Here is a 27,468-nt window from a genome sequence, read left to right on the forward strand (position 1 = left end):
GTGAGTTCAAGTATTTATTTCAGTTATAAATTCATAGCTGGTAGGCTGTAAATTGTATTCATTCTGCACTTCCTGAACATCTGCATTACCTGAATCATTCAAAACAAAATTTCAATATACACAGGTAGCTGAGAATAGCAAATGTAATATCTATATGTAACAGCTGTTTCGTGTACTCTGCTACCACTGAACATCCTACTGGAGTGCAGCTCCAGGGAAGTAGTTTTCATTACCCATGCTGATCCCTAATAGCATCGCTGTGGCTTTCTGTTCACAATGAAAAGTATGCAACTGCACCAGCCTTGCCTATGGTAGTGTTTCTGGTTTTGCCTCATAACATGGCACTGAACTTCTGAAGGTATTAAAAGCACCTGTCTGCAGCACTACTTTTGCACCTTGAAGGAGCCAATCAAAGATATTGGCCCAACTGTGGCTGTAGTACATAAAAGGAAATAGAACCAAAGTGGTCTTGCTTTAGAGTACCCACAGGTCTTCAACTGGGATGTCTGAGGCATTACTTGGCTCTGACAGAACTGCATCAAATAGTTCGCCATTTTAAAAAAACAGATGAAAAAAATTCATGCCTCCTTTCTCCCTAAATTATGCATTTGGGTAGAGGGTAAAAGCTGGAAAGCAGAAGTAAATGGGCACACAATATAAAGCTTATGTAAAAAATTGTTATGTCCTCTGAACTCAACATCTCCATCAAACTATATCATAGTACTGAATAAGTTTCATCATCATTTTTTATCAATGTATTCCTACTGGATATATTTCTAATAAGGAACAAAGTTTGGACCAACTAGTGTAAGTGCCAAGAAAAAACCCAAGAAGGCATTTTTCAATTATTTTACTTAACACAATTCTGAATCCTATTATTTAAATGCTGGTTACAGGAAATTAAAATGACATTAAAATAACAACTTGTGATCCACAGTAAAGCTATCATCCAACGGTACCTTTTAATTTGATGTGTAACATTTGATTGTAATGAGATGCTCTCTCTTACTCTCTGATTATATTGGGTATAAAATAAGGCTGGACTGCTTCAGTGAGTTTGTCTGCGTACATTTCGTATCTACCAGTCATCTATAAAAGAAAAATCAAAGCTTCAGTTCTTTTAGTGAGCCATGAAAGTACCTCAGTAGAAGATATTTAAATCCACCATTTTTTATGCCAACATATTATTCAATTGCCCCAAACAGTAAAATCATAAGTCACGCAAAATGCACGACCTCCAGTGCCTTAGCACAAACTAATATACTTTTATAAAAGAACTTGCATTGCGTTGCCTAAAACTATACTTCTACCAAAAAAAGAGTAGAAGTGCATTTCCACTCTAAAAAGTAAAAATTTAAAATTAACACCCTCCTGCTTTGCAGCTTTCCTTCATTGGTAGTCATGTCTGCTGAATAATTACTTATGGCTATTTTAGTTATCCTGGATAGCTGAAAGTTGAATGTGAAAGCTGGACTTACTTCCTTATACATCAACAATATTCTCTTTTAAGTAAGTTATGTCAGTGAAGGCAAAGGAGTGTCTCTGTAATTATGTCCTCATATTAAGTCCTTGACAACTGATGAACCCTGCTGCCAGCAGTAACTTTGCACATGTGCCACTGATTGTGTTGGGGCTACTCTTAATTTATCCATTAATAATACAAACTTTTGTCATTGCTTTGGGTGAAAGAGTAAGCTAGGAGGCTGAAATATAGCACTTTACGTAGCGCACTATCCTCTTCTGAACTGCACAGTCTACAACATTGGCTCTGAGAGGCCCAAACTACTTCCTTCTTGCCAGACTGTAACGAGGACAATTCGTTTAACTATTTTGCTGCTGTAAGTCTAGCAAAGACACTCTACTTAACATCCCTTTCAGGTTTCATTGAATTCAAATTGCAGATACCAGAGCAGGTTAAATAGGTTCCCACTTGCTATCAAGCATTTTCTGCAGTGGATAAATGACGACTTCATACTTCCTCATTTCCCTCATATCAAGACCTACTTCTGTCTTGGCCACAAATGAGAGGAAAAGGAAACAGATATCCCGTCATAGAAACAAAAGCCACGGCTCTGCCTCAGGTGCCAAAAGACCAACAATAGCAATCCACACCATCAACATAAAACTAAGGTGCTGAAAGCATAAGATTTGAGGACAACAACAACAAGAAAAAAAACAATTCTATACAAAACAGCTAAAGGTCAGTGTTTTGCTTTTACTGTTCGTTTTTCCTAATCAATACAATTGCTTCTGTTCAGATACCCCTACTAAGCTGTTGTAAGCAATGCTCCATGTGCTTCCTGACACACTAAATCTCTACTCTGCAATAAAGGCCTCAGATTTCAGTGGTAAAGCAAAACTAAAGCCTGCCTGACTTAAAAAAAACCACCCTAGGAATCTCTCAGCACAATTTAATTCCACTATGTCAACAACCATATACCTACCACACGCATTTGTAAAATAACAAATGCAATTCTGTCCAGACGATGACCTAAAAGTCCTTTTTGTCTTTAGTCCCTATGTAGGTATTGGCAGCATTACCAAAGAAATTCAGCTCTAGCTCACAATTTCAAATCCACAGAAAATTTGTATTTTAACATCAAATTGAAATCAAAACACATTATATATTGCACTATATTGTAATGCACGAGATGGTTCCAAAAAAACAGCTGTATAAAACAAATGCGTAGTTGCAGTAACAAATTGACACTGTCGTGGTTTAGCTGGCAACTCAGCCCCACACAGTCACTCACTCACTCCCCCACCGGTAGGATGGTGGAGAGAATCAGAAGAGTAACGCTTGTAGGTTAAGATAAGAACAGTTTAATAATTAGAATAAAATAAAAAAACAACAAAATGCAAAGGAAAGGAAAACAACGAGAGGCATGAAACCCGGGGGTGGGAAGGGGAAAGAACCACTGAAACTAACCACACACGACACAGCCGCTCACCGCCCGCTGACCTGCCGCCACAACTCCCTGAGCCGCAACCTGCCCACCTTTAATATACTGGTCATGGTGTCACGTGGTATGGAATGAACATCCCATTGGCCAGTTGGGGTCAGCTGCCCCAGCCGTGGCCCCGCCCCTCCCAGCCCCCTGCCAACATGGCAGTGCGTGGGAAGCTGGAAAGGACCCCGACCATCACAGGCACCACAGTGAGAATTAACCTCTTCTCAGCCAAAACCAGCACATTCTCCACCCCTTATTCCATACCATTTACACCATGCCCAGGTCCCATACGATGCAATACAACCTTACCAACCACCACCCCTCCCCTTCCCATCCTTTAACATAATACACAGACATCATTCCCATAGTCTATGGACCTTTGACATTCCCTGTAACATGTCCATAAAAATGTCCATTGAGTTCACCCAGTCCATCCGTCATATCAGTCTTTCAGGGTGGGAAAGATGGTGTGTGTGGTATTGGGTTGCTGCATACCGAGTCAGTCATCGTTCCATTACTGCTGCACTTGTTTCACAGTTTATCTTCCATGGGTTGGGAGGCTCGTACTCTGATATCATTGATACAACGCAGAGGTGACACACAATATTATATAGCAGTTCACATTGTGCCATTCAGTTCATTGGCTGTTTTCACCCAAAATCAAATCCCCTTGAGGCACACATCGGATTTCTCCATCCTCCCGCATCACCCACCAAGTGCACCCAGGTCCTAGAGCAAAAACAACCCCACGAATGGGCTTCCCTTTGCCTGAGGCAGGAAGAACCCAGACTGTTTTGCCCAGCATATTTTTCATGTGCACTACAGGGACTCTATCCCCTTCCACAGTATGTAGGATTTCTGACTGGGCAGGGCCAGCTTGGTTGGCAGAGCCCCTCGTGTTGACTAACCACGTGGCTTTTGCCAAATGTGTATCCCAGTGCCTGAATGTCCCACTCCCCATTGCTCTCAGTGTAGTTTTTAACAGTCCATTGTACCGTTCAATTTTCCCAGAGGCTGGTGCGTGATAGGGGATGTGATGCACCCACTCAATGCCGTGATTTTTGGCCCAGGTGTCTATGAGGCTATCTCGGAAATGAGTCCCATTGTCTGACTCAATCCTCTCTGGGGTGCCATGTCGCCACAGGACTTGTTTCTCAAGACCCAGGAGAGTGTTCCGGGCAGTGGCGTGGGGGACAGGATATGTTTCCAGCCAGCCAGTCGTTGTTTCTACCATTGTAAGCACATGGCGCTTGCCTTGGCGGGTTTGTGGGAGTGTGATATAGCCAATTTGCCAGGCCTCCCCATATTTATATTTCAGCCATCGTCCCCCATACCACAGAGGCTTTACCCGCTTCGCTTGCTTGATTGCAGCGCATGTGTCACATTCGTGGATAACCTGTGCAATAACATCCATGGTCAAGTCCACCCCTCGATCACGAGCCCACCTGTATGTTGCATCTCTCCCTTGATGGCCTGAGGTGTCATGGGCCCATCGAGCTAGAAATAGTTCACTCTTATGCTGCCAGTCCAGATCCACCTCAGCCACTTCAATCTTGGCAGCCTGATCTACCTGCTGGTTGTTCCGATGTTCTTCAGTGGCCCGATTCTTGGGGACATGAGCATCCACATGATGTACCTTTACAGCCAGTTTCCCTACCCGGGCAGCAATATCTTGCCACAATGTGGCAGCCCAGATGGGTTTGCCTCTGCGCTGCCAGTTGCTTTGCTTCCACTGCTGTAGCCAGCCCCACAGGGCATTTGCCACCATCCAGGAGTCAGTAGAGAGATAGAGCACTGGCCACTTTTCCCGTTCAGCGATGTCTAAGGCCAGCTGGATGGCCTTTACCTCTGCAAACTGGCTCCATTCACCTTCTCCTTCAGCAGTTTCTGCTACTTGTCGCGTAGGACTCCATACAGCAGCCTTCCACCGCCGGTGCTTTCCCACAAGGTGACAGGACCCATCAGTGAACAGGGCATATTGCTTCTCATCTTCTGGCAGTTTGTTATAGAGTGGGGCTTCTTCAGCACGTGTCACCTCCTCCTCTGGTGATATTCCAAAGTCTTTGCCTTCTGGCCAGTCCATAATCACTTCCAAGATTCCTGGGCGACTGGGGTTTCCTACTCGAGCCCGCTGGGTGATCAGTGCAACCCATTTACCCCATGTAGCATCAGTTGCATGGTGTGTAGAGGGGATGTTTCCTTTGAACATCCAGCCCAGCACTGGCAGTCAGGGTGCCAGGAGCAGCTGTGCTTCAGTACCAACCACTTCTGAAGCAGCTCGAACCCCTTCATATGCTGCCAATATCTCTTTTTCAGTTGGAGTATAGCGGGCTTCGGACCCTCTGTATCCCTGACTCCAAAACCCTAGGGCTCGACCCCGGGTCTCCCCAGGTGCTTTCTGCCAGAGGCTCCAGGTAGGGCCATTCTCCCCGGCTGCAGTGTAGAGCACATTTTTTACATCTTGCCCTGCCCGACTGGCCCAAGAGCTACTGCATGAACTATCTCCTGTTTAATCTGTTCAAAGGCTTGTTGTTGCTCAGGGCCCCATTTGAAATCATTCTTTTTCCAGGTCACTTGATAGAGAGGGCTTACAATCATACTGTAATTTGGAATATGCATTCTCCAAAAACCCACAACGCCCAAGAAAGCTCGTGTTTCCTTTTTGCTAGTTCGTGGAGACATGGCTGCTATTTTGTTGATCACATCCATTGGAATCTGACGACGACCATCTTGCCATTTGATTCCTAAGAACTGGATCTCCTGTGCGGGTCCCTTCACCTTACTTTGTTTTATGGCAAAACCAGCTTTCAGAAGGATTTGGACTATTTTCTTCCCTTTCTCAAAAACTTCTTCCGCTGTGTTGCCCCACACAATGATGTCATCAATGTACTGAAGGTGTTCTGGAGCCTCTCCCTGTCCAGTACAGTCTGAATCAGTCCACGGCAAATAGTAGGACTGTGTTTCCACCCCTGGGGCAGTCGATTCCAGGTGTACTGGACACCCCTCCATGTGAAAGCAAACTGCGGCCTGCACTCTGCTGCCAGAGGGACTGAGAAGAATGCATTAGCAATATCAGTTGTGGCATACCACTTGGCCGCCTTTGACTCCAGTTCATATTGAAGTTCTAGCATGTCTGGCACAGCAGCACTCAGTGGCGGCGTGACTTCGTTCAGGCCACGATAGTCTACTGTTAGTCTCCACTCTCCATTAGACTTCCGCACTGGCCATATGGGACTGTTAAAGGGTGGGTGGGTCTTACTGATCACTTCTTGGCTCTCCAGTCAGTGAATGAGCCCATGGATGGGGATCAGAGAGTCTCTGTTGGTGCGATATTGCCGCCCGTGCACTGTTGTGGTAGTGATTGGCACCTGTTGTTCTTTGACCCTCAGCAACCCCACCACAGAAGGGTCCTTCAAGAGGCCGGGCAAGGTAGACAGCTGTTTAATTTCCTCTGTCTCCAAGGCAGCTACACCAAAAGCCCACTTGTAACCTTTCGGGTCCTTGAAATACCCCCTCCTGAGGCAGTCTATGCCAAGGATGCACGGAGCCTCTGGGCCAGTCATAATGGGGTGCTTCTGCCACTCATTGCCAGTTAGGCTCACTTCGGCCTCCAATACAGTTAGCTCTTGGGATCCCCCTGTCACTCCAGCAATGCTGATGGGTTCTGCCCCTATACAGTTTGATGGCATTAAGGTGCACTGTGCGCCGGTGTCCACTAAAGCTTTATACTCCTGTGGGTTGGATGTGCCAGGCCATCGGATCCACACAGTCCAGTAAGCCCGGTTATCCCTTTCCTCCACCTGGCTGGAGGCAGGGCCCCTCTAGTCCTGATCATGGCAGTCACAACTCACTTCCTGTAAATGTGAATAGAGGGACTCTTGATTACACTCAGAAATAAAATCAGCACTTCTACTCCTCTGCTTGGGGACCTGCTCACTGGAAATTGGAGCAGCAGCTTTCCTGGAAGAACCTCCCTGAGTGACTGTTCTTCCTTGCAGTTCACGTATCCATTCCTCTAGGGTCACGCTAGAGGACCTCCACCTCCGTGGTCACGCAGGTAGAACCATAGGGTGGCCCGTGGTGTGTATCCTCTCCTTTGAGCCAAAGGACGCTTATTCCTAACAGCTGAGACACTGAGATGTAGAGGTGGGGAGTAGGACATATCTTCTTTGAGTTGCTGGACCTCTTGGGATAGTTTCTCCACAGCAGACACAAGCGAGGAAGAGATATTTGTGTCGTAATCCCGGAGTCTATCAATCACCTCCGCCACCGTTGGTGTCTCACCACCTTTCCAGGACATCACTGCCAATGAGTTTGCATGGGAGGATGGTGCGCTCCGTACAAACTTCCGCCACATGGGTCGTGTGCACTTGGCTTCATCTGGATCTTTGGATGACTTTTGATCATCCAGGTCACCATAAATCACCTCAAACACAGCTAATTCCCTTAGATACTCCATAGTTGTCCATTTTCCTGGGCGATATGTAACATCTTCTTTAAAGGGATACCTTTCCTTCACTCCAGACAGGAGTCGCCTCCAGAGGCTGAGGGCTTGTGGTTTTTTCCCAATTGCTTTGTCAACGCCCCCTTCCCCAGAAAGGGATCCCAATTGTTTGGCTTCTTTTCCCTCTAATTCCAGGCTACTGGCCCCATTATCCCAGCATCGGAGCAGCCAGGTGACAATGTGCTCACCTGAACAACGGCTGAAATCTTTTCGCATATCTCGCAACTCACTTAAGGATAGGGATCGGGTGGTCTCTACTTCATTTATGACTTCTTTCTCCTCTCCTTGTGATGGTCCTGATTTTTCATCATCCTGTTCTAAATGAGTTAACGTCTGCTTCCAATATTTCTTCTTGTGTATGGGGGTGACTGATACTGGCACGGGTTGATTCTCTGAGTCAGCTCCAGTACTTGTTGTGGGGGATTGAGTGGCCGCAGCGCCTGTCACTTTGCCTTTCAATCCAGAGACCTTCTCTTCCCCTTGGGAGCACTGAATACTGTTGAGCAGGGCTCGGTATGCATGGGCCAGACCCCAGCATGTTGCAGTTATCTGTGTCTCTCTGGAGTTCCCAGCATAACAACATACTTTCTCCAAATATTCTACTAGTCTTTCAGGACTCTGCACTTGTTCGGGGGTGAAACTCCAAAACACTGGGGGTGCCCACTGCCCTAGGTATTTGCCCATGCTATCCCAAATGCCCTGCCACTCCTAACTATCAAGCCTTGGGGCAGATTTCTGGATAATATTCTTAAGTTGCTTAGTCAAAACCAAAACAATATGCCCAAAAACTAACAGTAAGTGCACCTTAACCACCCAAGGATGTTCAAGATACAAAAATGTTGTTGTAACAAAGGCAGAGACATCATAGAAAAAAGTTGCAAAGATACCATTCTGTACTTCCTCCATATAAAATCTCTCAGAGGAGGAGGTATAATTGCTAAATGCCTCAACAAGGTGGTATCCAGGTTTCAGCAAAAACCCCAAATACCAGATAAAGCTGAAAACCAGTGTTTGCATAACAAATCTCATAGGCAAAACGTTACTAATCACAGCAGAACACAGCAGACTCAACAAACCAACACCGATCTTTAACACAAACTGCAAAAATGAAAACATGGTGCTGTGACCAGCAGCTGTTATTATCTCCAACCCTTGAGCCCCACGTTGGGCGCCAAAAAGACTGTCATGGTTTAGCGGCAGCTCAGCCCCACACAGTCACTCACTCACTCCCCCACCAGTGGGATGGGGGAGAGAATCAGAAGGGTAACACTCGTGGGTTGAGATAAGAACAGTTTAATAATTAAAATTTAAAAAACCAACAACAAAATTGCAAAGGAAAGGAAAATGACAAGAGGCACAAAACCCAGGGGGGAGGGGGGAATGAACCACCAAAACAAACCACACAACCACCAACTCAACACCCCCACATCCCTATGCTGCAACTGCCCTCCTTAATATACTGGTCATGGTGTCACATGGTATGGAATGAACCTGCCATTGGCCAGTCAGGGTCAGCTGCTCTGGCCATGGCCCCGCCCCTCCCAGCCTCCCACCGATGTGGCAGAGCATGGGAAGCCAGAAAGGTCCCTGACCACCATAGGCACCACAGTGAAGGGAATTAACCCCTTCTCAGCCAAAACCAGCACACACTCCTTACAAATTACTTACTTTAAATACTAGATTACCATTGAAGAACCTACATGTATTGTAGTGGTTGCTGGCCAGGAGTGCTGGTCAACTTTGTTAGGATTTAAATCATGCTGATCTTAAGAGTGGATAGGAAAAAATTCTAGTCTCTGGCAGTACAGAGGACTAGAACAAAAGTCCTGTCTCCACATAAGTAAGCAAGACATTTTCTTCACCAGCAAATCCTAATTAAGAATTTGCCATCCCTTTTCTCCTTTTGCTTGCCTTCTTTGTTGTTCCAACAGAATATTTGTGGGGACTGCCATAAACTCAATCAGATTAAGAGGGTGTGGTTTTTTTGTTTGTTAAAAAAGAAATAATAATCTGGTCACTCCACTAAACCAGTATACAATATAGCACCCCACATAACTTGTACTGGCACAACTGAAGGGTTAGCAAACTGCAGTGCTGAGATGGCAGTTTCTTAAACCACCACTGCTGCTGGACAAATTAAATCAAATTACGCCCATGGGACAGATGATCCAAATTAGCTTTATCTCAGAATGCAAAAAAATATAATAAATAAGTTTGCTAAAGCAAACATTAAGTGGCCTGGCTTGCAGTCATCTTAATCTGGATTAGATTAATTGAAAACTGTGTTAGGATGCTTCAGAGAGAAAGGTACACAGTTCTTTCTCTATGGCTTCAACATGCCCGCAAATGCAGGGGGTTAACACTACAAGAAATTTACACACAAAGTTCTCAGAAGTTTAAAGATTCCTCTGGTTTTGGGTTTTCACTGAATTTCACCAAAACTGACAAGGCCTATAAGAATATATAGAACTACCATATTATGTCAGATCAAAGGCTCAGCTCAGCGGCAAATGCCTACATACCTTGCATAAGGAAACCACACACACTTCCCCCAGGGGCCCTTGGAGCTCCTGGCAATCTGCACTTAAGGACCAAAGGCTATGTTTTTTATGTAAAATCTATTGGCCTAGTTTCCCTGAATTTGCCTATTCCTTTTCTGAATCCATTTATGCCCTTGGCCTCCAGCACATCCTGTTAAATTAGTTCAACAAGTTAAGCTTTGGACTGTTAAAAAAAAAAAAGGCTGCTGCTTAACTGTTGTAAGATTATATGATCATTATGAAGGTTTGTTTGTTCCAATATCATGTATAAGTCTGTTTCTCTATAAAGAGACTTACCTTAAAATTCCATTTGTCACTGACTTGCCTGCAAAGATTTAGATCCATCTCTACAACCAGAAGCCCATCCCGAGTGCGCGAGAGTCCAGGGGTCCTACTGCCATCTGGTGCAGCTACATAACTCGAGCCATAAAAATGGCCCAAGTCATGGTGTGCTTAAAGAAATTTTTAAAAAGCATGTAACACCATCTGCAAGTAAGTATACAACTTAACATGTAGTGTCCTGTAAAACCTGGCTCAATTTCCTGTGGTTGCTCACTCACTGTGCTTTAAGCAAGATATCATCCTGAAAAGTCACAGCACGATCCTAAGGTGACTGCCGTTTTGACCAGCTGTTACTTTAACGCATGGTACAGCTTTCACATATATCGAATTAAGAGGAAAAAACCTACTGCTTTGCCTTTTAAATAATGCATTGTTATGCTTTCCCATTATTAAGTGTCTGAACTAAAGTAAAGGCTTTACCTTGTTTTTTATTTAGAATTTAAATGAATTCTCATTGTCAAATCACACATTTCCAAAACAGCTGACAGAGGTGCACCCATTCAATTTTCAATACTAAGTCAGAAGTTAAAACACTGGCATTTGAGGCACGGAAAAAAATCTTACTTTGTATTGCACAGCTCTGAGTTGTGCCAGAAATCAGCCACATCTGTTGTACTACTAAATGATGGATAACACTAACCATTTTGATGCAGCTGCTGCAAACACTTAGCTCCAAAACTAGCTAACAAAAAGGCTCAGGCCCACTCCGAGTTAAGCCAGAAGCTGGTATGGCTGTCACGGGACAAATTACAGTGTTTCAACTTACAAGTGAAGTACGTACAAGCAAATCTCATGCTCTTCTTTGAGAATGCTCCTCTGAGCATTCTCTTCAACTTCCAGCAAATCTATGAAACAGGGCAGAACAGCTTGGCTGGGGATTCAGGCTAGGGCCATGACTGTTAGTAGTCTTAAAACTACAAATAAAATGTCATGCATGCATTGACAACACAAGCTAATTTGTTGATAGGAAAAAAATTCCGTCTTCCTCTCCTAAAATAGTGCATTGACCCAAAACTCTTAGTTCTCTGAGAGTATATAGAAAACTTAGGTAGGAACTCCTGGTGATCACATACGGTGGTACCACCACCTTTAATAGGAAGTGCTGCTACCCTCCAGCTTACAAAACAGCAGTCTTAAGCAAGGCAGTCGCTAGCTACCAGACCTGTCATGGGAGACATTTGCAGGAGAGCTGTCGTTTCTTCAGACTTTCTAGTTAGCAATCGTGAGCAACCACTGAATGTGATTCCTGAACATACCTGTTCCACCATCTCCGGAAGTAAAGGCATTTTTGTAGTATTCCTGTGAAATAAGAGGAATCCATAGGTGGCAGTATAATTCTATTTCATTCAAGAAATCCTTGCTAATCTACCATATTTAGTACAGAAGTTTATACAAATCTATTAAGAGTTTTCCTGGCATACTATCAGCACTGTCTAAAGGAAGTCATCAGAGGGGCCTAGCTTCTATGATGGATAGGATAGAAAACAAGATCTTTCAGTATCACTGCCTGTTGTTCATACACACTTTGGGGAACATGTATCAGTTTCACAAGTCTGAAGAAGAGGCAAAAGAGGAGACATTTAACCAAACATATCTTTGTGGATCAAAAAGAAGGCAAATGTATTCACATAATGGCAAGAACGAGTCTGGATTTTTGCAGGGAACATTATAAAAGAACACACATGTGGGGTATCTGGACTAACCTGAAAGCAAGAATGACCTGTTGTGTGAAATAGATTATAGAATTTCAGTGTCCAGAAAGAGGTAGTATCTGTACAACAGCAACCAGTTGTGTACCACTGACTTGAGAATATATTTAATTTTTGGTCATTTTGGCTAAAAGTATACTGATTTCACCACAGAAACTAGGAGAATTAGCAAAAGGGTGGGTGCCTCTTACAAAGGGACCTATTCAACAACAGAAAGCAGCTGCAACCAAAAAGTAGGCTGCCAGCAGCAAGGTAGCTCTCAATCTCTTTATCACTGTCCATTTTCAATTCATATTATAAACATTAATACAGTAGAGAAATCTACACATTCTAGTGCTATTCAGTTCATTACCTTGAATTAAATCATGCTACAATACCTAAATTATGAAACGAAATAACAAAGCGAAGATACATACCGTTCCTACCCGGTTGATGGCACATGTAAAGCAGTGATTAGCTATGGCAGCATTTCTTGCTTCAATTGGCCACAGTGACTCACTGTAGTACACAAAAGAGGAGGCAGGTATTCACTACTTGTCTACTTCAGAGATAAATTTAGACAATGATTGTCTTACACTGTACATTTTCTGTCGAAGAAGCCAAAGTTATTTGCTAACACTGATTTTGCTCTTACAAGCAAAATCTCCCCACGGATACAGCCAAGCACTATAATTCTTTTCTGCTCAGGTATCAGTATAAATGATTTTACCTGATAGCCTGGTAAATACCGCTTTGTCATGGAAGGAAAAAAACAAAGAAAGGAAAAAAAACCCACATCTCAAGATTTTCAAAGCAATTGAAGTGTAAATTGTTTTACTCTCCAACTTACACAAAGGATTTACACATGCTCTCCCATTCCATTAACTTTCAATACACCAAACATCATTCTGCAGCAAAGCTGTAAGAGATTCATATAAGTTGCCTCCTTTTTTCCCAAAATGGTCCATGAGAGGCTTTTGCAGCAGTGAATGAAAAAATTATGGGAATAATAAAAAAATGAAAGGAAAAGAAAAAGCCATTTCCACCACGATTTCCTACTTCCGTTTTTTCAACCACAGTTTTCATGGCACTTTCTAGTAAGTCACTTTCCCACAGTGGGCTGATGAAAAAGAAATATGTTTAACAAAAGCATCCCAGTAACTTCCCAGTAATTACCTATTAAACCAGTCACTAAATTTACATAAAACGAAGGACTGAGAAATGAAGAATAAAAAAATTCCTTCTCTTTTAACAAGGCTCTACCTCTTTTCCAAAGGAGATTTTAAAACTGCAAGAGTGTTCTTTTTATTAAATAGTTTGATACACAGGGATCAGACTAGCTAATAGGAGGTCCAGAAGTACTCAGAGCTCCAAAACAAAGGTGATACAACTTGTACGCTCCTGTGATAGCATGCACCTGCCAGACTCTGAGTACCAAGACAAGGTTGCAAGCGTCTGACTCATTAATTAGCTGGTCAGTCTCAGTCTCAAGTCAGACTGAGATGGTCACTGGACTGACTGAAAGAACTTGGTTTATTACCTCTTTTCTCAATTGCTTTGAGTCTGGCAGCCAGCTATTCTAAGAAAAATGGATTTTATTTTAAAGGTTCAACAAATTACAATTTCACAGAAGAGACACAGGGAAAAAAAAGGCTATAGCGAAGAAGCAATCCCAGTGACAATTTTTACAGGGGCCTCAAGAGTGCTCTTCCTGCAATAAAAATTATATGCTTAAAAACAATCAAGTGAAAAACAATAATTAGGAGACCCTGAAGCACCTAGAGTACCAATGAAGTGCTGTATGACAACAAGGTAATTTCTGTTTGCTCTCCTGTTAATGGATTATAAGTGGACAAACACCACAAGTATTATTCTAGTAGTGACATAACTGCCCCAAAAGCATTGTGTATTCATTCAACTCTTTTCAAAGGACATTTTCCTAATGTTGGAAAATTATTACTCTGCCAAAATTATCTTTTATATCAAGAACTATTAAAGGCAGTTTGAACGACAGAACACTGTATCTAGCCTACAGTTCTACTCTCCAGGTTTGTAAATACATGGTTCTCTGCAGCTGAACTGGCTGTGGGTATGAAAATTTTAGGCCTCTAATCTGTTTTCACCATTTCTACCCTATTATGAATGCTCAATGTCCTCAGAATTTTCTAGCTGGTCAACAATAAAAACTGGATGAATATTCTTGGACCTTGTTGCAGAGACAGGAAAACTCCATATTTACATTAAACAGGTAAAGAGAGGGGATTGGGTGACTCCTGGAGAAATGGAAAATGCTAAAAAAGATATCCACTTACATTTCTAACTCTTCTATCATTTTGTATACCCAGTTAGCAAGTCTGTATTGCCTGAACATGTCATACATTAACGTTTACAAAACTGACACTAGAAAAATCTCTTCCCCTAGATTTAAAGGAAAAAAATTAAAGTACTCTGCCATTAGTCCATGCATACAAGCCCAGCTTAAGGGAGCGGGAAAAGAAATGAGACAGAATTTTTAGTATTATAAGAGACCAGTATGTCTTCTTTTTTCATGTGCTACTGGATATTATACTTGTATTACAATATCATCAGTAACAACAAAATACGTTCCTGTTAGCTTCCTAAAACTTGTATTTGGAGCTGGAAACTCAAAGACAGTTCAGATAGCCCAAAATATGTTTTTTCAACTCACAAAGGAAACATTTTTGTTCCAAAGACCTCTGAAAAGCCAGACTTTGCTCCCTGCTCTGTATGAAGCTAACCACTTATGCTGAAAAGGGTTATAAGATATTAATATTTATAATTAAGAATAAACTATCATCACTTCCTCAGTCATATGTATGTAAACATTATACTATGCTAAATTACTTTTCAGAGCCTACTATTATCAGGGGGGAAAAAAGCAACAAAAGAAAGCCAAAGAAAAGCAAAAAGAAAAAGCACAGTTCTATCATGTGTAAACACATTCTGGAATCCCAGACCTCAATTTACAAATAGTCTAATTTGGAATTTGAAACTATTGAGTAGGACAACAAAGAACAGAATACAATGAGAATGAACGGAAGGCATGGTGATTTTGTCAAGAAGAGTGGTATAAAGAACCACTGAAACCATTTCTACCTGAAGAAAGCCTCCGCACCAGCCCCAAAGAAATGCAGTTAGTTTGTATCACATTATAGCATTCCAAACAACACACAGCCTGTGTCAGACAGTGCTTTGGAAGCACAGTACATTCAAAGGTTATTCCATTGAAATGTGACTGATGCTCATAATACAGAGGCAAAGAATATTCACAATTTAATCCACAAATTAATCATTATGGGCTAGCTAAGAAGTGTATTTTCTTAGCTCACTGAACTAAGCTTTTCTTTTTTCTTTTAGGAAGTCAGGTCAGTAGGGTACAATTAATGTCAATCTGCAGATTAATCTCAAGGGAAACAGTCTACACTGGTTCAGTCTGGCTCAAGATAATCACAAAATTGCCAGCAGTTTAAAAAAAAGTTTCTGAGAAAAGGGTTTCTCAGCTTGGCTCTGAAAACTGCAATTTGATACCACACTTAATGGCTTCTAGGTGGACGTTGCAAGCCCGCAAGCTAAGCCTGAACGCAAATTACTACTGTCTATCATAAAGCAAAAATATTATACATATATTCTAAATAAACTCTCATTAGTTTTCAGAATGCCAGCTGGGTGCTGGTTAACTCTGTCCTGTCTCGGAGACAAAAGACTTGCAGATGTACAACCAAAGTTCCAGAAGAGAATTAGTGACTATGAGCAGACTGGTAGCCCTAAACCCCAGGTGGAGAACAATGCTGGTTCCTTTGGAAAGGCAAAACAAGGAGATGATACCTCAGGTTCCAAGACCTCAGCAAGGTGCCCCTGAGGCCCCAGTGAGGGGCTGAGAGGTTCAGTTAACCCAGAAAGCATGCAACAGCCTAAATCAGTTTGTATTTTACCTGAGTGTTCCAATCGTGGCTGAAGGGTTAAAGATGATCTCTGCTCCATTCAGACTAAACATGAGCCAATTCAGAGGGTGGTGGCGCCCATAGCAGATATTCACAGCAATTGTTCCAAACTGTGTCTGAAACACTGGGTGTCCTGTATTTCCTTCCATATAGTAAGTAGACTACAAACAAACAAAACAAACAATAAACCACAAATGCAGGCATCTTAAAAAAGCAGAAGGAAATTCATCCAACAGTGCTTTGACATCTCCCAGTTTCTGATGATCAGCTTCAGGTCATTAGACCATGAGCAAGGACACCTTCCATTTAGTACACAAGCTGCACTGTAATGGGTATATACCAAAAAGTGGTGCTCTCAGGCTGCTGAGATCAAATCCAGCTCCTGTTTCCCTTCACCCATACTACACCTAAGCACTCTCTGTCTTTGACAAACACTTCTATTAACGCTAGAAACCTCTACAGAAGCTTGAGAGATCCACAAATGGACAAACTTTAGACACCTCTCTCACTACTTTCACCGCATAAGAAGATTTTCCTGGTCATCATGATCCTTTGATTCTGATTAAAGGGAGAGATGATGAACACCGTTTAAAGAACATGAATTCCTTTACATTCACCTGTTATGTAATGATATACAGTAATTTTATGAATGCAATAAGGAAATATCAGTGTATAGCCAAGATTGGTTATTTAAAACTCCTGTGTGCCTATTGCTCTAAACAAACAGATTCAAACTGCCACCAGGAAAATTATGGGGTAAATCCAGAGAACACTCCTAAAAGAAACTGTTGTCTTAAAAGATCCCATTTACCATATGCTGCTAACTTTCATCTTATCATATCAAACATTTCTAAAGAATTAGAAATGCACTTGCTCCTGTAAAAGTGCAAGTGAAGAGAAGGATAGGGCATTGTTAACAGCTATTGAGAGAGGCAAACATTCACAGAGGTATTCTAAATTAAACGTACAGAATCAGTTCTTCCCAGGTACAAAAGGGTTTGTGTGGAGTCACTGGCAGCTGCCTGCTTAGTGCTCAGTGGTAGCCAAGAACCCAACAAAATCTCAGACATCAACAGGAAGGGTATTGAAATATAACAGAGAACATTGCTTTGCTGATTTATAAAAACGCTGTGTGCCAGTGGCTTGAGTACTGTGAGCAATTCTGGTGTCTACTTCTCAATAAGGATATACTAGAGATGGAATAAACAAAGGCAGCTGACACGATGAAGGGGATGGGGCCGCTGCCTTGCAAGGAGCAACTAAAAAGGCTCCTCAATCTGTGCAGAAGGCTGAGAGTAGTATTTTGAATGAGATTTACAAAATCGCAAAGGCAGCGGATGAGATGTATACAGAAATCTCAAAGCAGCAGCAGTAGTGGGTGTTGCCTGAAATTACACTTCTGTACCTGTTTTCAGCCAAAGTCACTTTTTTCATGCAGGAGGCAGTAGACTTCTGAAATTTGCTTCTTTGTGAAAGTGGGTATTATCACCAGGTTCAGAAGGGATTAGACAAAGTTACTGATAAGAACCACAGAAAAGGAACAAAACAGCTAGGAACACGCCACCCAGCATCCCCTATACAATGACTGTGGATACTGATGGAGTATAAAAGTTGCAGAGCGGCCTAATATTCCTAATAGTACCTTTTTGTGATGATCTCAAGAGTTAGAAAAGCAAGAGACGTAACCCACCAGCCTGACCCAACAGGGCATGCATCTTACTGTATAAGAAATGTGTAGTGTGAAACAACTCCCTTTTTATTGAAACTATCTGTCCCTTCAAACAACCACTCCCATTGGCCTTGAAGGAAGCAGAACCGCATCAGGCCTAGAGCAAGCACAGTAACAGCTGGGGAACCAACTAGGGCCTCATCTAAGTGTAGAAGAACAGCGTGATAGATACAGGGGGATCATCTTCTGAAACGTACAAGGGCTAGAGGTTCAGTATGCCCAGTAAACATGACATCTCATGCTTCTTATTATCAGGTCTCATGAATTTGCAGTCCCTTGGGCACTGATTTTATCTCCTTTCATGTCTGTAGAGAGCACACCACGTGGTAGTCACTCACACAGCTCTATTTCAAAACAATTCTGCTGATTGAATGTATTTCCATGTTTTTTCTTCTATTCGCAGTCTTCTTTTATTACAATAGGAGTATAAAAACAAAAATGCTGTTGCTTCAGGGAATTCATCAGTTCTTATTTCTTTATTCCTCACCAGAGGTCACAATCGTCTCCACAGCAACAAACTGTCATGTCTCAAGAAGGATTGATTTTTGTTTATTTATATGCCCTCCCACACATGGCTGAATAGGTTACCAACCAACCTCTTTTCCCTTTCCACTTAGTTCTCACCGATTCAACAAGGATTATTTTAACAAGGCTCCTTTCCCTATCTGCTCTATAGAGACAATCCACAGAAAATAATTTCAAATTTAGCCCTTCCTTGGGGGTTAACTTTGTTGATAAAGAAAACAACATTGAAGTAACAGAGATGAGCGTAATCCTTCTCTGCAGTCTTGGTGGTTTCTAAAGTTCCTCTATCAGAATTCCTCAGAAGAATGGACTTAATGCTTTGCCAACAAAACTAGCTAAAAAGACAGCGCTGTTGTGGGTATACACTACCTGCTTCTATAACGAGGTAGATATAACAATAAATATCAAGTCATTATAGTATACCTGCGAGATATAAATAGACTGTTTTGTGGTAATTCTGGCATTTAGGTTTACAAGAACTAACTCCTTTTAGGTAATATGCAAAACTCTTAAGGAAACTCTATTTATACTTCACATGGAAAAGTAAAAATTTTTTTAAGTGCCTTTCATTAGTTTCATAGCTGGAAACAAGAAGTTTCTTGGAATCTGTTGATGCTCCACAAAACACTGTCTAAAAAACTGATAGACATCATATTTTAGCACAATCAACAGGAATTTATTTTTTGTTCGATTACACAAATCAAGAATGTGAAAAGTAACCAAAAGTAATTTTTGTCAGCGCTTATACTTTATATGGGTTTGTTAGTTACTGTTTTGCTAGCTAAAAGACAGATCTGATAAAATAATATTAAATATCAAAATAATTGTTAAAGATAGAAGCCAACACTGGTGACTGACAGGCCTGTGCCAGAAATCCATTGTGTAGAAACCTGTTAACAGCCGCCTCTGCAGAAACAGAAACCAGTCTGATCAGGTCTAGGAGCCCAGGTCAAAACTTCCAGAAGCCTTTGAGCACAAAGTTTCAAGACACAAAAACAACTTTTAAAATTAATAAAAAAGCAGTTTGGATTCTGAAGCCTCAGTTTAGTGACTGGAGCATCAGACAGGGAACAAAAGCAACTGCAGGTACATAGCCCCCAGTGCTTAGAAGAAATGCCTCTTATTTACTCACTTTAGCTGACGAGGAGAGATTTAGTTAGGTAAGACAATGTATTTTTAGACTTTGGTTAATTTTTAATCCTGATCTTTCTGCTTGTGATAATTCTATGGATGGATAAACACATTTCAGATTTACCAGTTTTCTTCTGACATTGCCTTTACTACCCATTCAGTTTCTGAGGCTGATTCTGGAGAACAGCCTAAAAACTGCTGGGGGCTTCAGTGGAAGTAATGAGATTAGTAAACAGAAGATGCCATAAACCAGCTATTCAGTCAGAAGCATAATGAATTAAGGGATTCTGCTCAAAGAAACATAAGCAAAACAGCTGTCATTTCCAAGACAACCTCACAGAGAAACAGAGATCAAGACCATAAATAATGCTCACACCTGAACCATGAAACAATTGCCTTCCAAATTTAAGTAAGTTTTTGCATGTGTGCATGTTGAACTACCTGAGTCAATCATGCACAACTAACATAACAAAGCTGTGACTTACAGAATTTTGTTTTAAAGATCCTCGATACTTTTGTAGTTTCTATCAGGCCAAGGAAGAGTACACAACAAAGACTCAATGTTATTTGTCCTGCAAGAGTCATCTCTCTCTATTCTTGATATAGTAACTTACTATAATTTCACCTGAGAAAACCTGATTTGATGCTGAATGAACCACACCTTCTAGAAATCCATTACATTTCCTGTCACAACACATGCTGACACAAACAAGAGCTGCAATAAGACTAGCTTGATAGTCACAATACTGCATCTTACCTCATTGAAATCTCCAATCCTTGGAATGTGATTTTTCCTACTTTTGCCAAGGACAGCTCCAGAATTAGAAATGACCACTGCAGCATTCCATAGGGTTCCCCCATGTATTTCATCTCGCTCCAGGATTGGAGATACCACAACCATATTGTATTTCTTTGCCAGCTATACAAATGAACACAATTCTTCTATTATACACAAGCCTGCAGTAATTACTTTCATTTTTTGTTCAGAAAGAAGGATTAAAAAACTTTTCATCTGGTACATTACTCTGACTGTTATCAAGGGCTAATGCTTAACCCACACTGGCATGCCCACATCGCCAGTTTTTTCACTGAAGATGAAGAGCATCACAAAGTGCTTTCCACCTGAATCCTTCAACTAGAAATGTAGAAATGCAAGGTACTCGGGGGTGGGCGGGGGGGAAGCATCCTAACATCAGTGGTCAAACTATGAAGCCGACCTCCATCTGTTCACAGGTATAAGAGGAGAGAGATCCCATCCCATTCTTTCATTCTGGTATACCACTCATGTGGCTAGCTGAAAACAGGTATTTAAAGGAGAAAAAAAAAAAGGAAATGTAAAATAGTGTTACATGTTAACTATAAATGATAAATAACATAGGTGCAAGTGAGAAATAGCAACTTCTGATGGCCAGTATATTAGCACGTTGTCTTTTCCTTCAGAAAAGACATCTCTTTCTTTTATTTCTCCAAGCTTGCATTGTGCCATTAATTCCAAACTGAGAAACAACACACACTTGCCCTAGATCAGACTAAAGATATTATGCTGTCTACAAAAGCTTCAGTGCATATCTAGGCAACTTTGATATCACAACAGTCTTTCGTTGTTTCAATCACCTGTGAAAGAAAATGTTGGAAATTCCTTATTAAAAAAAAGCTGTCAGTAAACAAAAACAACTCTGCTACCCTTGCAATCAACGGTCTCTGGAAAAATAAGAGCCAGACAATAACAAATTTCTTTGGGTCCATAAAAGCCCCCTACATTTTGTGTCATTTCATAGGTAAGTGCAAAAGATTTGCATGAAAGTGTTCCCTGTTCAGAAAAGGCTAGCTGCTCTTCCCCTCACACCTTCATACAAGCATTGTTCAATGCTCAACTGCTCTAGGCAAGAAACACCTTTTAAATGGAAATTAAAAATATTTCTATGAAGAATCATTCCTCCCTTGTAAAATTCAGGAATAGTTAAATGGGCAGTTTCATATGCTTTCCATGCTACAAAGCAGTCTATAAATCCAAAGTAGTTTAACAAAAAAAAATTAAGCATAGTTCTTGTCCATTTCTACATCACTCACTATCAGAATATTTGTCAAGCAAGGTAAAAATTAGTTTTGATTATTTCCGTTTTCTCAGTGGTATACGACTGATACATAAAGAAGACATTCATGCTAATCAGTGGCATTTATGGGCTGGGGTGGGAGGCTGGATGTGGGGTTGGGGTTTTTTCTTGGTTGTTTTTTTTACCTCTTGACAGAATTTTGTTGTTGGCCCATCCTCTGCTGACTCAGCAAATTCAGTCCAAGGAAGCTTCTCTCTTGTACAGAAAGCAAAGGGCATGGCTGGAAAACACCAATGCAAGACAAAACTTACAAGAATGCTCTTGTCACTCAAGAAATACACACTGTTTACATGAATACAGATAAAAAATTAAACAATTAAGAATGATTCAACTATTTTCCTTGTTTAAAGGCAAAAGCTATTTTAAAATATTTTTAGCAAGGGAACAGAGTTTTGGGCCCACACACAGCTAAGCAGAGAGAAAGAATGCCCTTAGTGAAGTCTTACCAGAGGTAAAAATGCAAAATACACCTCAGTCACCAGTGCACACTTTCTGTGCATAACCTGTTTTCACAACTTGGGCCTTAATTTTGATTTTTACCTCTATTAAGCCTCAAAGGCTCCATTTTAATTAAAATTACATTTTTAAAATTTTAATATCTGTCTAGAAAACCCCCAAAGTTTTAGAGGAAAAAACCCTTTTTTCTTCTTTTCTCTTTCATCTTTTCGATCCTTTCAAGGAAAGGATCACAAAGGACAACGTGAAGATGGAGCACACCTACAAATATCACTGTTGCAGCATACAGCAGTCCTCAATATAACAGACTTTACATGCATCTTCCATACAGCACTGCCAACTATAACTCTTTGATTTCTCCTTTAGAAAGCAAATCAGTAAAGTCAACTGTATATCTTGGAAGATCTCTGCTGTTTACTTACAAGACATACTTCTAGTATAGGATACTTTCTAAAATAGAAGGAACTTGACCTCTGTCAGTCTAGAAGGAATCTCAGAAAATACTCACTCCAAGCCTCCTGGAAACAAACTATGTTGACTCCACTTATTGCAGCTACTTCCACAATCTCCCCAATTCGTTTGTGCAGTGCAGCCACCTGATTGCGAGAAGTGTCAGGCTATAAAAAAAAGCTGTACATTCTAACTCACTTGTATATTAATAGCCTGGTTTTACAAGCTTTGTTCACATTAAATTTCTCTTGTTCTATACTTAGTCCCATAGCTTTCAGGGGGAATAACTCAAGAACTTATCATTCCTGGGCACTGCTACTAGAAAAGAGTTAGATGCAGATTTTAACAGCATTCAGATGCTGAAAACGGAGAAAGCAAACCAATGGAATTCTAATTCCATGGTTACAACATTTAAATACATGCCAACTCATTGCTGACTGACTTGCAAATAGCTAAAAATCTTAACAGAATGTGCAAAAACTATAATTTTGCTGCTCATCATAAACAACCTACAGAACGACATTAAGTAAACGTGAATTCAGAGTCAAGTACTCAGAATCTTAAAATATGAGGTAAGGACAGTCCATTTCCTTGGTTATCTCCAAATTCTGCTCACACATGTGGATCTGGGACACTCTCTAGAACCTATTAACTCTAAATTATTTTCTAAATCCCTCTGTCCAAAGAGCAAAGTAGATTATTGCCAAGAAAAAACATCAAAATATTTCTTAAACAGACAAAAAGCATTATTTCAAAGTACTCTTTTCTTAAGTATTCTACTTAAAGATAAGCATAGGCGTAGCGCTTTGCGTTGATACTTTCAGGTGTCAATAATAAAAAAAAAAAGGATGCAAGACAAGTCAACAGTGACTTATGAACTCAACAAGTGTATATTAATTTACAGAAAAAGTTAACTAGTTATTTATAAGGTAGAATCATTAATATAACTAGTAGTCTTTTACCAGATGCGACCAAGAATCCACAAACTTGGTTCATATACTGAATTAATTACTTGGATCTGTGACAGGCAATTTTTCCAAAACAAATTACCTCAGAAATGTTCTGTCCTTTCACTGTACAAAACTAATACTTCAGGATTTTTTACAAATGTGGTATTTTCTTTCACTTTTTTGAAGCTACTTTTAGGAGGCTATTTCTATATACGTCACCTCAGTGCTTGTGTGTCCAAGATGTTAGGAGATGATGGTCACCTTGTAATAAGATTTGGTTTACTGCTATACAAAGCATAATGAACAAAGCTTTATTTATCCGTTTCCTCTAATGGATTTTCCCATAATGAAACACTTCTCAATTAAAACAAGAACTACACCTTTGGTTTCCATGGGTTGCCATCTCGTTTGATTTTGGGTAAATGATTATCTGTTTCATTTTAGAGGCAAAGGTTTTTCATGTACAAAAGCAGTGACTATTTAGCTTTGGAAAAAACTGCAAACAGATTGGGCAACTCACTAGGTAAACAGGAGATGTTTCTGAGAAACAATAAAACTGAACACGTTTTCCAATTTCTTACAGTACACTGTATTATGATAGTGACAGGTCCTGTGTTGCCAGACATTTCACAATAGAGTCTCTAACATCAACAACCAAAGCGCATTATTTCTCAACCCAGTGCCCAGACCCCAGTTTGTGTACGTACCTGTGCTGCCACGGCTGTATCTGTGGGAAGTGGAATTTTATTTTGTATCAGTCCTACTCGAACAATACGTGGCCTTCTCAATTGCTCAGGAGCAGCGTCAAATCTGTAGCCCTGTAGCTCGAAATCTCTTTCTTGAGCTGCGGATAGCGCAGCAGCTGGCAAATTAAGTTTTCTGGATTGAACAAGCAAAAAAAAAAAAAACTTCAAGATGAGATGTTCTTTTCTGCTCTGAATGCAGCAGATCAAAAGGGTCACAAATACCACCTACCCCTGCAGAGAGACCCAAGTTCCCATGCGTCCATATGCAACAGTCAGGCAATGGCCTGGTCATGTGCAAATCTCACTGCTCTCCTCCTCAGCAGCAGACTCCCAGCATCCTCCTCTGTAACTGTGATTTCTAGAAATCACAGAAATCAAGGGCCACATATGTACAAACTTTGATCTGCCACCCCCAGATTACAAACACTTCCCCTCCATGTCAGATCCCCAATTTTCCAGCTCCCTCACCCGAAGCCATGACCTCCCCAGCCCCCGCTTAAAACTATCCCACTCAGGTCTTTCATTCCAGTCAGCTTCCTTCTCCCGTCCTGCTGCCTAAACTTGGATTACCTCCAAACTACCCCAGTTATCTCACCACAGCCTAACCTCACCGTGGTACCACAAGGCCAGAGGACCTACCCTTCTTTTTCCTTTCAGCCCAGCCCTGTGTCCTGCACACCCGCCCTCAGACTGACTCCTTCCCCCCCGCTCCCAGGCTGGGCATTCATCGCGGAGGCCGAGGGGGAGACGGGACTGGACGGGACGGGATGGGACCCCGCCGGCGGGGCAGAAGGAGGCGAGCCCGTCCTAGCAGCGCACCTTGCCTCGCCCCCGTAGAGGATTCGCTTCACCTCGGCGAGGTCCTGGGGCGGGATGTGCTGCTCCAAGCATAACTCCAGCGACTCCAGGCCTCCCGCCATGGCGCAGCGCGGGACTGGACGAGCCGAGGCGCGGCGCGCTGACCGGTAGGCGCACACTGGCCGTTAGGCACACGCGCGCCTCCGCGACCTTTACCGCCGCGCGGCCCCCGCCGGGCCACGCCCCTTTCTCCTCAGAGGGGTTTTGGCGGGCGCGGCTCGGTGCTGGCAGAGCCCCGGGGCGCAAGTGGCAGCAGCAGGGCCGGTCCCCGTTAGTTGTCGCAGGGCTGGCTGGGATGTGCGCCATGTGGTCTGGTGGCTAACCCTGAGATGCCCCAAAGGGTTAAAGTGGCATGGATGAGGCCATTCCCGGCTACTTGCAGCCTCTGGACCAACTCCTCAGCCTCAGAAATATGTCACCTAAAAGTGGGACATCTTTAGGAGCTTTTAATAACGATACCATTCAACAAAAAGGCTTAGAAATAAGAAAGAGGCCATAAAATGGCAATGGTTTTCAGGGATGTGCATTTTAGTTGCAATAAGAGTTTGAACGGGAGCCAGTAATAAAAAATAATTTTGTCTTCAGCATGGATTTGAGGCCCAACATAACTGGGAATTCATCCCACAACCAAAGAAACATCAGTCAGTATCAAACAAATTAAGACCTTGATCTTGGATAAAGAAAAGTGTATCTCCAGAAAGGATATTTCTTTCTGCAGGTGCCAAGTGGACACCCTGTTTAAACCAGTTATTCCCACTGAATTGGCTGAACCTTTTGCTTCAAAATGGAACAAATTCAGAACATAAGCACTTCATTTGAATGACGAAACCAGTTCCCAAGTCCAGAGAAGGCTACAGATGTCTAAACATGTCACACCAAGTTTAGGCACTGTTCTATGTATATTCTGGAGGATATAACAACATTCAGTGCTTAGCTTCTGTAGCTGTTAGGTATTTTGAGTTAAATATTAAGCCTTTTAGGCTAAATAAAAAAAAAGAATGTCAGGGAGAGAGTGTGTAATATTTAACTTCAAACAGGAAGTGTCCGGGTATAGTCTGGTTTCATCAAGGCATTTTGAGATACACGATTCTTTTGCTGTAGTCCACCTTTTTTAACCCAAGAAGTTGCAGCAATGCTCTGTGTGCCAAGTGCACCAGGCAGACGCGCTGCTCTGCTGCTTCGTTAGGAGCAGGAACTCTTTGGAGTAACTCCTAAAGAGCAGACTCACTCCTTTAGAAAGCAGTTGGGAAAATCCTTTAATTTGGGGGGGAATTTTCAGATAAGCTAAAAGTAGGGATGATAGTATGCTATAAAACAAAAATGGTGAATATGAAGGAGGAGGAAAAAAGCCACCATTTGAAATGAAGGAACTTTTCTAAGGTCTGGATAGCTAGTACATTTTTGCCTTGTACTCATGAGTGTAGCATCTCCCTATTCATGACCAACGGCCTAAAAACCTGTTCTTAGGAATGTTTTTCTTTCCCAAACATATTTCTAAAGGGCAGTAATAAGCGGTGACTGATATTTACATGGTATTTTTTCATCTCATGATCCTAATTTGCTTTAATGGCCAATTTTAAACGTACATATCTGTAACTTTTTGTTCCTTTCATGGCTGGCAGATCTTTAAACACTGCAGGATGGGAGATCAATGCAAAAATCAGCTGACAATATGGGAGGGAAATTAGGAGACCAAGTAAGTTAATTTCCATATCAGTGTACTCAGGATGTCAACTAACAGATAAACCACTTCTGGAGGATTCATAGAAACAAACAGAAGGGCCCGGGTTTCTCTGGGAACTGTTCAAGTTCTTTTCTGCCTGGACTGCAAACTAAAGGGAAAAACAGCAGAACTATTTTGTATCCAGCTCCTGAAGAAGGTCACATAACTGAACTTTTCTCTTCAAGCTTCTATTCTTAGTGTGAACTTTCACTGACTTCTCTATCGGTGCCTTGTTTGTTTGTAATTTAGTAAATTGTACTGCATGTAGGAAATGGACTTCATGGCAGTAAAGCTAAAGCCCCTGAAAAGAATACTCACGAACAGTCGAGACCTGAAAAAACCAGTAACATTTCCTGTGCACCATATCAACCATCCTGCATCAATGCAGTGAGGTCCAGACTGTGTGAAGAGGAAATTACAAACCTAGAATTACTAATAACGATGAAAGGAGATCAGGCTATTCCATAGGGACTCTGCGTATATAAAGGTGTAACTCTAGCCAACACAATAAACCTTCAAAGCACAAAATGTTAATGTTGAGCAGGAAAGTAACCTAATAAAGGAAGATGCCTTCCATATCCCAGACAAAGCATATTAGAGAGCTTGGATTTAAGTCTGAATGTTCCACCTCAGTCATTGCAATTAACTGTTAAGTATGATGCTTGAATCCAGATCCCAGCTCTGGTTTTCACTTCTTCAAGCCTCTGTATTTAACCTTCTTCCCAGTTCTGCGTTACCTGGGCCAAGTAATTATTTTGGGAAATAGCTGAACCTTTTTGTATGAACCCAGGCTATAATA

The 27,468-nt window shown here is 41.6% G+C and overlaps 2 protein-coding genes across 4 annotated transcripts in view; one reads left to right on the forward strand and one right to left on the reverse strand.

The window, feature by feature from the left end:
- Positions 1-27,468, forward strand: part of GUCD1 (guanylyl cyclase domain containing 1) — a 48,986-nt gene that overhangs the window by 9,974 nt on the left and 11,544 nt on the right. The window lies entirely within an intron of this gene.
- UPB1 (beta-ureidopropionase 1) lies at positions 835-25,121 on the reverse strand. 3 transcript variants are annotated; one of them, XM_075110533.1, is made up of 11 exons: positions 24,908-25,121; positions 24,050-24,221; positions 22,451-22,559; positions 21,612-21,706; positions 20,130-20,291; positions 15,979-16,148; positions 12,463-12,544; positions 11,594-11,636; positions 10,293-10,447; positions 3,447-3,519; positions 944-1,089 (listed from the first exon to the last, which is right to left on the reverse strand). In XM_075110533.1, exons 1-10 carry the CDS (start codon positions 25,006-25,008, stop codon positions 3,490-3,492), a joined length of 1,119 nt encoding a protein of 372 aa, XP_074966634.1. In that variant the 5' UTR covers positions 25,009-25,121; the 3' UTR covers positions 944-1,089; positions 3,447-3,489. The 3 variants fall into 3 exon arrangements, with proteins under 3 accessions (XP_074966632.1, XP_074966633.1, XP_074966634.1); XM_075110531.1 differs by lacking the exon at positions 3,447-3,519 and having other exon boundaries at positions 835-1,089; positions 24,908-25,117; XM_075110532.1 differs by lacking the exon at positions 3,447-3,519 and having other exon boundaries at positions 835-1,089; positions 22,451-22,538; positions 24,908-25,113.

The sequence above is a fragment of the Phalacrocorax aristotelis genome, chromosome 15 (genome assembly GCF_949628215.1).
Source record: "Phalacrocorax aristotelis chromosome 15, bGulAri2.1, whole genome shotgun sequence".
Taxonomy (NCBI): Eukaryota; Metazoa; Chordata; class Aves; order Suliformes; family Phalacrocoracidae; genus Phalacrocorax; species Phalacrocorax aristotelis.

Excerpts from the sequence above, each read along its gene's own strand:
- UPB1 (XM_075110531.1), bottom strand. The coding sequence starts at position 25,008 with ATGGCGGGAGGCCTGGAGTCGCTGGAGTTATGCTTGGAGCAGCACATC. Across the intron at positions 24,222-24,907 it reads CTCTACGGGGGCGAGGCAAG|AAAACTTAATTTGCCAGCTG; the intron begins GTGCGCTGCTAG and ends TGTTCAATCCAG. Across the intron at positions 1,090-10,292 it reads GTGACAAATGGAATTTTAAG|ATGACTGGTAGATACGAAAT; the intron begins GTAAGTCTCTTT and ends TTTCTTTTATAG.